The sequence below is a fragment of the Taeniopygia guttata genome, chromosome 4 (genome assembly GCF_048771995.1).
Source record: "Taeniopygia guttata chromosome 4, bTaeGut7.mat, whole genome shotgun sequence".
NCBI classification, from domain to species: domain Eukaryota; kingdom Metazoa; phylum Chordata; class Aves; order Passeriformes; family Estrildidae; genus Taeniopygia; species Taeniopygia guttata.
Window position 1 is genome coordinate 66870876 of NC_133028.1, and position 12061 is coordinate 66882936.

Consider the following 12061-nt stretch of genomic DNA (forward strand, 5'->3'; position numbering starts at 1 on the left):
GAGACTATCAAGTGCATTTTTCTGTACTGAAATTTATTAAATATGAAAACATTTCTTTTGTATGGAAAGTTCATTACACTCAAGCTTTTCTCACAGTATCAGCTGTGTTATAAATTCCATACCCAGCATGCCTTGGAGACACACCCATGCAAGTTCAAAGGCTACATCACTTTCTTTAGGACTCTCTTAGCTCAACAGGAACATTACACGTCTTTATTTCTAGCATTCTTAATTTTTATTCCCAGCATCAACAGGCAGGTGATATTTTCTCGTTTATCCAGCTTCTGGTCTGGTATTTTCTAAGTATTTGGCTACAAGTTCCTAGGCTTACAGCAGCCATTCCCAGCCAGGCAGGCCCATGACTGCTTAATGTCTAATATCAAATGAAACTGAGCAGATTCTGTCTGACAGTGGCAGCAGCTTCTGCCATTTAGGTGCTTTTTTTACTCCTATAAATTGCAAACTTCCTAAAAGTCAGTATGCTACTTTGTATTAGCTGTTTAAAAGCCAGTATACATCCAGAAGGGCATACACAGAAAATATTAGCTTTAACTTTCAGCCCTTTGGTAGATGTGGGAGTTTGTCCATGGTACACAATGAAAACAGTCTTTAAACAAGCATCCAGTCTTCAGTCTTTAAACAAGCATTACTTGCCTGAAATATAAGTTCTGTAAGATATAACATATAGAGAATATTTATTTTGGAAATGTGGCAAGAATGAATACAGAGTTAAGAGCAGAACCAAGGAGACTCAACTAACTTCTCAAGGGCATTCACTGGAGTATTAATGACAATATTTCTGAAAGCATAAACTACTGGTTTTCATCAGGTCATGTGAAAGAGGAACAGATGCAGCTGCAAGGCTGATGGATGCACTGGACATCAGTGTGGCTGCTTCCTTGTAATGGGACATGGAGCATGTGCCTCATGGGGCAATGCTAGTGAGCTGGTGCCCCTGCTGCTTCCCCTTCCTCATACTCTAACACTGAACCTTGTCAATGACAGCCTCAATAGCTCCTCCCTTCAAAAAACACGGAATTGAAAGCTATTCCTGACTAAATCAATAGTCATGAGGAAAAAACATGCCTCTGATAAAAGTAAATTATTTAGTATCGTTTTCTGGCATAAATAAAACAAACTTATTAAGGAAAGCCATGCTGTGTGTTTTCTAGTCATGATCCTTTTAGCCATGTCAGTAGATGGAGTCTGATACTTCTCCTATTAAAGACAATTGGAGTTTTGCCATTATGCCAGATGACTGCACAACTGGACTAATGGTCCTCACAAGAATCTATAGAAGAGAAAAGAGCATGGCACCCAAACCAGCAATTTGTAATATTTTATTATTGGAGAGCAGGATCACAAAATCCTTAGCTCAGTCTTGTGACAATCCAATTGCTTACAATAGTCACTGAAGGTATTTTCCAAAACTATGGGTTTTAGTGTTAGAGTGTTATCTATTCAGGTGAATATAATCAGAATAATACTTACAGAGAAAATTTCTGCTAAAGAGATCAAACACCCATAATAAAAGTTATTCTCTAGTTCAGACTTAAATGCTGCATAATAACTTCTATTTTTTGCAGAAAACATGCATAGTATTTGCTACACATGGAGCATTCACTATGCTGGGCAATTTGTTTTTTCTAATGTGTAGACAGGTTAATAATAATAATAATAATAATAAGTAATGTAGTAATAATAATGCAAAAAAAATTTGTGTTAAATCAGTGGTTCCTAGGGATAATGACCAGCCACTAGTTTAGAAGTGACTGAGATGGTCGTAGTTGACATGGAAAAAGAACAGGACTTCTTCCTTAAGGAGCATTTTGTAATTTAAAAAGTAGTTCATCTTTGTATTTTTGCCTTTTAGGACAGGCACTGCAAGTCATTCCCTAAGAAATGCAGGCACAGTTCCACAGTTGTTTCTGACTTCACAGCCAAAATGTGAAGCACGCACACTTTTCTTTTATACTTCATTTAATATGCCCGAAATAAGTGGGTTGCATACAGGCACTTAGGCATAAGTAACTGCCTAATCCACTTGCCAATGAGACACAAATGGTTATCATGCTAAAAATATGCTTCCAGAGGAATTAGCAGTGGGTTAGCAGAGGAGTTCCAACACTGCCTATGAAATAGTTTGTTGCTACAGTATCTCACTGCACACATTCAAGCACCTTTGACATACTGCAACTAAATCCCCAGACAGGATTCTTCACATTGCTTGGAAGGAGCAAGCAACCAACAGAAAGCTCCCAGATGAATAAAATAACAAAGAAATTAATAGATTAATTAATAAATAATACACCTCTACACCCAATTAATCAATATTGGCTCCAGTGACAAGTTTGCTTCCATGTAAACTTCTTGGACACCTTTTGAAGCTGACCTCTGGATCTGGGAGTCAGGAGAAATAACATGTTCACTTTACAGTCTAGAGAAGGCTGACAAAACCAAAAGGATCATGTAACAGTTATACACATGCTGGTGTCTGTCAAAATCTCTTCTGCAGACAACATCAAGCTTTGCTGCTAGACTTTTTAATTAACTTTTCAAAGCGGTGGCATGGCTTTGGTTTTAGATGATGCAAATGACAACGCAAAGCTTTTGCTATAAAAGGAGAAAGCCACAGGATTCACTTAGACATGTGCAAGCAACTTGCTCTTTTTGTTAATATTTTACCGATTGCCACTGAATATGAATTGGAAGACCAGCAGAGTTCAGCCCTTTCAGGAGTTGTAAGTATTTTTAGTTGGACAAAGTCATGAGTTAATTTCAAAGTGGAAGTCTACTAAGCAAAGTTATTCAGCACAGTTAAGGCATGGGTACACTCTTGGCTCATCACCAGGAGCATTGTATTACCCTGAAAAATACATAAAGCAAGAACAGAAACATCATTTAAAAGAAAGAGAGGGGAAGTTAGAAAACTGCAGAAAAAAATATCTAGACATTTTTTTTCTAATGCATTCTAAATCCTGAAATTATATCCAAAGCTACAAAAGATGCCCCCAGGCAGTGCAAATGATTAGATGGGACATACTCACTTGCGTGCCTTGCTCTGTGCTTGAGAGGTCTGTGTTCCTTTTCCGAGTGCTTGCTGTCTTCTCCCTGCACTGTGACTTCTGGTGAGATTGCAAAGGAGAGGAGGGAAGGAGGTGCTTCTGACTGCCCTCCTTCTACTTGAGAATCAACACACCCCCTTTCAGACGGAGACCTGGGTGCTTCCTTCTCCCTTTCTGAGCAGTCTAGGATCACCTCCACCGTGGGGATGGATGGAGCTGCCCCTTGGATCCTCTTGACCTCCTTGCTGCTGGAAAAGTGGACTACTTTGTTTGACCACTGGATGTTGCCCTCCTTCACACCCAAGGGAACTGCGATGAGGGGGCTGCTCCCGCCCTGTGGTGCACTGGGTCCTCTGCCTGAAGGGGGGCACTTTTCTGCCCCCAAGAGAGTCACAGCAGGAGCATTGGTGGCCTTGTGGGCGTCATTTGAGAGGGACACCTGCAGCTCAACCACAGCACCTGGCATTTCTTCTGCCGTCCCTCTGACACCAGCCTCATCTGTCACGATCACTTTGGGGGTGCCTATCACTTTAGGAGGAATTCTGTGGCTTTGTGTGGTCTCTTGTTTTGTTTCAGCAAAGTGTGTGTTGCTTTCTGCTGCTCCGTGGTGAGTCCCACTGTAAATCTCTGTGATGCATAAATCTCCATGGGGTATCTCTTGTGCTGTGTTCATTTGCAGTGTGGTGTTCTCCCCATAGTCCTCAATTTTTATGTTCTCATGCTTCCCATTTTCTCTTTCAGCATTCAAGGTTTCATTTATTCCACTGGAGGATCTGCACATACATAAAGAATTCAAGAAATTGAATTCAAGCTTCTATAAGCACAGCCATTGTAAATAGAGTTGCAAAAGCAATTTCTGCATAGTATTTCTCCACCCTAATTAATTGTGGCACCTTCTAGCAGGTCCACTTAAAAAGAAGAATTTTCCCAGAATGCAGACATTTTAAATACAAAGCATCTTTGTATCTTTCAGAATTTTTCAACTTCGCAGTCCAGTAACAGGGAAATTACATGACTCTAGTAGAACTATTACCCCACTACTAACCTGAAATGTGGAATTGTATAATTCTTAACATCTGTGTGCTTTCACAGACACATTTCTGTTGTAGGGTTTCCAGAGAAATGCTGCTGAGACTTTTCAGACAATCCTTCATATTTCACATGTCTGTGAGACAATTGACTTTGCATGACACCACAGAAGTGGTTAATTTTTGGCTCTGTAGCCACTACTGCAACAGTTTTAGGCACCATCCTTACATGAGGTTCCCCTCCCAAATCATTCACTCTCTAAGGAATAGAGAAGTACTGGATAAGGATCAGAGGGAGGGAAATGAATATTTGAAATACACATTCGAAGAATTCCTGAGAGTATCATCAACCTTATATGTAGTGGATTAATGGAAATATTCTGGGCTATTCCGGTGATCCAGCAAAAAAGGGTAGTGAACTATACAATATTTCCTACATATTTAAAAATATACTATTTCCAACTGGAAAATGTTGTTCTCACTTACAAAACCTACAATATATACCACTGTAGCTCCTTTTTGCTAAACGGTTAATTCCTCTGGCCCAGTTAAGATGATTTACTGCTCTTAGGACACTTGGTGTACCTCTAGCACCTTCTTTCAGTACTCCCAACCATATTGAGTACTATTAATTTGAGGAGAAACCTTCTCTGCACAGCAAGGCTGCAGCATGTTATTTAGAGTTTCTATCTGGCCGAAGGTAGCAAAGCACTTTTTCAAAGTGGTAGGCGTCCTCAGTAAAGTCCCCATCAAGTACTATGGACTTTTGAAATCAAAAGCAGCCCTGGCTATTCTGAAACTTTGGAACTCCCTAGAAAAAAAGATTGGAAGAAGCAGCAGAAGGAATTAATCTTTCAGTGTGCTGAAGAAGCATCAATATGGCTTGCTTTTCAGGCATACAGCTTACTGTTTGTGGCAGTCTGGGTCTGCCTCCCATAGCATGAAAGGTGTAAGATCCATTTCACCACATATGGGCCTTGGTAAAGGTCAGACAGATTTTAATTTAGGGAGCTCCTTGTGAGTGTTGTTGGATCCCATGGGATGATGCTATTTGGATGATCAATTGTACTGCTCTCGAGCATAGATAAATTACAGAAATCTGTAAACATTTCCTTGTAAGATATGGACTGGGGGCTGGGCCAGCTAAATGTTAGCCTTTATTGGTAGTTGAATGATTGTGTGTATGTGTGGGAGAGAAAGATTTCCACCTTAAAAGGCCCTTGCTACGTATGGATATACTTCTACTCTATATAGACATAATTGTGTATCCCATGTCAAAAGGCAGAATACTGGGTATGATTTCTTTTTTGTAATTTCAGATTCTGTTTTGTCAGATGATTGGTTCTGATTCAGGCCTTTCCAGCTCACTGCAGGAACAACAGCCCTGGTGTATTTCCAGGAAGGAAGCAGAACTCCTGGAGTCAGCAGGGCAGGGTTTGTTGCAGGCTCATGTCTTTACTCTCTACATGGTGTATTTTATGTCAGCATGCAGTGAGCACTCCCTTCTTGCCCCTAGAAATGTTCTCTCTAGACTCAGCAGTAGCCCAGGAGCTGCTAACACTGCATGAGAAGGCCAGGCCGGCGTTTTGGTGTCTGTCCCCTCTCTCCGTGTTTCCCGGATCCATCTGCTCAGCATTTGCCGGGAAGGTCAGTGAGATGCTCCCCGACACGGCATCTGGGAGTGCCCGCCCTGCAGGGTGTCGCTTTCCTCTCATCCTGTAAACTGAGCATTTTCTGGGCACTGCTGCTGGTCACTAACTCCTTGTGGCTTACACAGCATTGGGAAAACTTTTGGTAGACATCAAAGACCAAGTAGCATTTTAAAAACTATTTTAAAAGCCCAATTTTCCTCCCAGGATGATTTGTAAGAGCAGAATTAGGTCAACAATTAATGCTTGTGAAAAATCACATCCTTCATGTAAAAAAATCAGGGACAACCAGGAGCTTTCCAATGGAAAATATTCTTCCCTGCTAAAAAAAGATAGATGTAAAGATCACCGGTGGAATACTATTTAAATTATTATTTCCTCATGCTTTTCAGCATTTTCTTGAGGTGGCTGCTAACAATTGGCTACTCAGGAAAGGAAGCATTTGCTTCTCATTGCCCTCAAAGGATGCTAAGGCACTTCCTGAAGAATCCTTATGGGAGTAGTGCTGAGAGGGATAGTACCCACAACCAAGATGGGAGTGGAAGAGAAGTGTTTCAGTCCATTCTCCCATACATGGGAAGATACAGACAGCAGGGACTGGGATTTAGGAGAGATGAGCTGATGAGAAGAAGTTTAAAGATTCTCACAGTGAATTTCTTTAGAACGTTTTAGTCACTTTCAGAGTGTTAAGCAACTGCAATTTTCCAATAATTTCTGGCATGGTTTCGTTCCATGAAACACTGAATTACATGGTATAAACACTCTGTTTTGGTTCTGATTTTCAGGACATGCCTTGCTGTTCACCATTAATTCTACCAAGGGCAATGGAGAGTCCCTTTCAGCTGCAGCATCCTGTGGCCTTCAGACAACTGAATATCAGTTATGGAACAGCAACAGGCAGGAGTCAAAGTATGTGGAGCTATTTCTATGGCTGAAGAGAAGACAGCTGGTCAGCCGCAAATACCATTCTTACAAACACAGTTCCAATAGCCATGTTACGAATTAAAAACAGAAGAATGCAGCTATCACATGAGGAACTCTCAGCTGCTCCCCTGCTGAACCAGGAGTAGGAGCTGTGCACTCTGGGGAAGGTAAACTCTAATCCTCAGCTAACACTGTTCCCCTGATCCTGTCACACTGATACATTACTCAGCCCCAGACAGCTACAGGCCATGTAAAAATGTCTGTTATAAATAAAATGAGCATGCCTTGAGAGCATCTAGTTTTGAAGGCAGAGTGTCACTTTGAACTGCTAAGCACTTGAGGAAAGCTCCTTTGTGTAGGTTGCAGGAACCATGAGGAATTCCACATGCTGCGTAGACATCCCTGGTAGCCAGAGACAAGTGCCTGTTTTCAGCCTTTCTAGGGACACTGCTCTGGTATCTGTCATGATGAATTCTGATCCTTTCCTGGTCCTGCCTGTGAGAGGGAGCTGCAGTAGCTCTGGGGGGAGCCTCAAGTCCTTACAAGGAATGTGGGAGTTTCAAGACTTTTCTTCCTCTTCTTACCTTCACTGAAGGCAACTCAGAATTCATCCTGTCTGAATTCACTGTCTGGGGAGAATGTGCTTTCCTGTAGGTGGCTCTGAACTCAGGTTGCCTTTATTACACTGATGGCAATTACAGAGTAGGCATTGGAATAGACTGATGTTGAGTCAGCAGTAATGCAGGCCTGCTTGTAAGTTTGTATGAAGCTTCTCTGCTCTAAGAAACTTGAAGCATTTTCAAAAACTGAAATTCCCCCTCACAATTTTACAAAGGCAGAAACAGACCCAGAGAGCTGTGACTTCCCCCACCTCATCAAGTGAGGTGATAACAGCTACAGAAATAGAATTCATGACTTCCAGACCCTCTCCTCCTCCTGACCACTAACACATTTTGCCACCTAAGAAGACCATTTGCCATGTCATCATCAAGGCCTATCTGGGTAGCACAGTTTCTCCATCTATACAGCCTTTGTTTTATGTAAGCCTCACTTCCCTATCTGCGGGGAATAACAACACTTCACTGCTTCAAAGGGGTACAGGGAATAACTGAACTCAGGGCTCTGCACTATGCATATATGGTAGTAGACACCTTGCATGTATTAGTACTTACATTTGGAGACTGTACTATTAATTCTGTGCCTCACTGCTGCTGGCACAAAATTATATACATTAATTCCTTCAGCTCAAATTCTCTGTCTTCCTTTTCCATCCAAGCAGTTACAGACATTAACAACAGGACTATCAGAACCTCTCAGTGTAAGTCTGCAAAACAAGTGTGTTCAAAGCCAGCATTTTCCAGCTGATTCACTGAATTGCACCAAAGTATCCTTGTACCTCTTGATAAGCATCTGCAGGACGTCAGTCAGGCTTTCCATCAGAGCAATGACTTCAGCATAGGTTAGGTCTCCACAAGGCTTGCCATTGATAGACACCACCTCATCCCCCTCGCACAGTCCAGCCTTGGCTGCTTTGCTTTTGCTGCGAACCTACGAGTCAAAGAAAAATTCCAAATTGCACAATTAGTGTTCATTTGAAAACAGCAGCAACCATGGCCTCAGCATACTTTTGTCTGTGCAAAAGGATCAATGATATTGATCATAAACAAATTTATGACTTGTCTCAGTTGAGGTTAATACTATTCTGGCCAGTAATAATACAAAACCTTCTGCTTTACTGAGCTCGTGAGCTAGGTGTCAAACAGGCTGGATTAATTCTTTCAAAACTGGGAGACGTGGAAGTTTGGGACAGACAACAATCAATTGATCACAGTTCAGCAGAACTGCAAAAAATGCCCATTAGTTTCTCTGAAAATGAAGGCTACTAAGAGCTGAAATCTGCGCTGAGACTGTAAAAGAAGAGTCTGTAAATTCAGGTCTCTCTGGGTAGAGCATCAATATCTACATTCTGGTCACTTTTTCCTTAGATGCCCAACTGTAGTTTTAATCTCCAAACGATAGACATCTGCATCCCTGGAAATGCTAAATCCATGTTTAGTCATGTGAGTAAGTGCCCTGATTTATTAAAGCATGCCTGTTATGGTCTAAATTCCCTGTTAAGTTCTCTTTCAAGAATCCTGTGCAGCTCAGTTTTTCACTTTCACTCCTTTTTCCACTGGCAGTGTGTTATAACTTATCACAGTCTTTGCATAACAAAACCCAGACAGCTCTAACACCACTCAAGGTATGCCTACTGTTGATGGCTATTTTTGAAGTACATATTTGGCAAAGAGTGTGTTGTATTAACCAGGATTCTTGAACAAGTCTATTTTAGAATGACATATACACAAAAAAAGGGCTGGCCTTGAGTTCTTTGATCTCAATCTTTTACCTGTTGGTGTGAGTACTTTGGCCTTATACCACATCCAATTGTTCACTCAGTGCATTTCCCTTGTTAATTTTTGTAGTGTTTTCTTGAAAAGTTTTAGAGAAGTAGCATTTCTACCACACTCACTGTAGCAGAGTCAGTCCCTACTCACTGTAGGAAAGCTACTTCTGATATATTCTGGACCTGAGGGTGGAACTGCACCGCAGACTCATGGAATTGTCCCAGATTTTCTAATTAAGCCCCTGGGCTGGTACCTAAGACACATTTCAGAAAGGAAGTTCCTTGGAGTCAGGATGATGTGGGGCACAACAGTAAGACTGCACATTTTTCTGTGACAGGGCCATCATATCTATCTCTGCTGTTTCAATTTACACATTCCCACATGTCACATTACGGCTCATGGAGCAGCGAAGGAACAGAAGCCTAGTGCATACAGAAGCCAGTTTCTACCTTGCAGAGTTAACATTTACAAATATGGAGTGGTATGCTGCTCTGTTTATCTCCCCTTGGACAAGAGGATAAACATCCTTGTGCCTTGGGAAGAAATGACACTTTAGGCAGTGGCTAGCATTTGTGTTGAGGTTTAGTTACTGTCTTTTTTTAAATAAAAGGGTATGCTATTAAAATTTTACAAGATATCCTTGGCCTGAATGTAAATATATAATGTAGATACCATGAAGAACTTTGAGTGAGCCTTTTTCGGAAAATCAATAAACATCCATTATAGAAACCTGTGAACTCTGAAACACTATAATATGATACCTAGATTATGAGAAGAAAACCTGTTTCTTTTTCTTTATTTAGTGTTTGAGGGATTCCTTGGTAGCATAAAAAAGAAAAACAAAACCAAACAGACAAGGAGATTGATTTTCCTTTCAAAGTTCTTAAAAGGTTCTCTTGGTCCATTTTTTCTGCCTAATGAATTGTTGAGAGAGCACAATTCTGAGATATATGAAACTGGATGCAAAACATCCTCCCAAATTTGAACAATGTCTATATAAAATCACCTCAGTATTAACCCTTTTTTTTTTTTTTTTGGTCTTTCTGTTGGGTTAATAAAAGGGAAGAGAGAGTGAGAGAGCACCCAGAGCAAATAGGCAAGGGCAGATTGTGTGGTAAATTATAGCAGGTTGCTTTTAGGATAGAATATCCCATCATCATCTGCCTCAGCATAACACCCACTTACTCAACAATATGTAGACTGCTTTGCTAGGCAAGCTGTAATTGTTTCTGGCTTTGTTTATTTGTTTTCATTTGAAACCCACAGAAATGAATAAATAATTCACTCATGTAAACTGAAACTTTTCAGATTTCTGGGAAAAATAATATAAATAAACAAATAAATAATAATGAAAAAAGACCCATCCAGAACAACAACAACAAAATTCCAAGAAGATTTGTGGAAAGAAATATCTCCCTGGTAAAATATGTGTTCGGCAGACAGTATTCTCTCAAAGTTTTGGCAGAAAGACTTTGAGGAGCCCACTGGGAAACAAAAGCTGCTTTTGTTAGCAGAAATGCAACTTGGTCACACAGGGGACAGTAAGAAACCTTTATCCAGTTCTTGGGGACTTAAAGTGAGGCATATTTGGTTGTAGAGCAGGAGAGATTCTTACAAAACCAGTGATTGCTCTTGCCTCATAGTGCAGCCCTGGCTTTCTCAGGTATTTGTTTCTCCTATGCACTTGGAGTTGAAGTTTTCCTGAGGAAGAAGATGTGAGTTTTCTAATCAATTTTTTGAATGGGATCTCACCACAAGGAAAATAAGTTTGGAAGTATTTTCTTTGTTTTCCAATGCCTGCAATACCAGTATAACACAGCAAAACTTGGTAGGTGCTGTTAGTGCTGAACCTGTCAAGATACCAGCTGCTAGTGTGCACCTTGAAGAGCTCCACCCCATTTTCAGCTGGTGCTGCCTCTATTGCTTTCCTGCTCCCCTTCAGTCAGGACATTTTATTGTTCAATGTACCTGAAGTGTGTAATTTCTTTTCATTTCCAGATTTCTCCTGTATCCAGAATTTCCTGCTATCAGGAGTGCCCTTTGATGATTAAAATGTCGAGTGCTGAGCAGTTCCTCACATCCACAGAAATATTAAACTTAGGAGAAAACTGTTCCATGTTGTGTGAAGAACTTAGCCTGGGTATTCCCTGTTATCTGAGCACCCCAAGGAATCCAGGAACCCCTGGCACCAGTTCAGAGGCAGCAGGGACTGGGGGCTGTCCAGAGGCTGCTCAGGATGGTCTGTGAAGACTTCAGGTGGAAACTGTGAGTGAGCAAGCTCTGGGTGCTGTGCTGGCCTGGTGAGAGATCACTTCCCAAAGACACAGGTATGTGAGGAAAGTGTAGGACAGGAACTTTGGTGGTGGCTGTGGGAATGCTGCTGGGGCTGGAGTAGCCATGGATGCTCACAGCATATGGCAGTTCCAGTCAGTTTCTTAACCTGTTAAGAATAAATGGATGCATACACAGTGGCTGTGCTCATGTGAGTGTGGGGAAAATGTATTTTTAGAGAAAGCAAATGGGAGGGCACAGCCCTCATCCTGTGCTTTTAATTTAAACTAGATCAAGTCTCCTTCTGCCAACAGGCTACTCCTTCCCACATAACTAGATATCCTTTGATTCAATCTGAAAGCTCTCCAGTTACAACCCAGAGTTGTTCCATGCTATGAAACAAAGTATGGTAAATCAAGAATAACTAAGAAATTAGCTTCAAAAATGTTATCCCGATGAAGCTAAAAATCTGGAGTAGATGAACCTGTCACTCTCTGTGGCTGCAAGTGGATGCACAGACAGCAACTGTGGCTCAGCTGACCAGCTGATGATTTTGGGTGCATGTTTGAGCCCTATAATAAGCAAACAGGGCTGAGGTATGTTGAACCTGGTAACAAGGTCAGTGAGTTATAGTTTAAAGTGAGGCAAATAGACTTGAGGACACTCTGCAGTCCAGTATCTCTAATGGCACAATGAAGAATTATTAGGATTTTTCATCATCTTTTCATCATCTTTAC

At 41.1% G+C, this 12061-nt stretch overlaps 1 protein-coding gene across 2 annotated transcripts in view; it reads right to left on the reverse strand.

The window, feature by feature from the left end:
- SYNPO2 (synaptopodin 2) overlaps positions 1 to 12061 on the reverse strand; it is a 76817-nt gene that overhangs the window by 17227 nt on the left and 47529 nt on the right. For both annotated transcript variants that reach the window (XM_004175594.6, XM_072928808.1), the window contains exons 2-3: positions 8063 to 8214; positions 3048 to 3838 (exon numbers count right to left, since the gene is read on the reverse strand). In XM_004175594.6, the coding sequence (XP_004175642.6) occupies positions 3048 to 3838; positions 8063 to 8214 (943 nt within the window). The remainder of the gene's footprint in view (positions 1 to 3047; positions 3839 to 8062; positions 8215 to 12061) is intronic.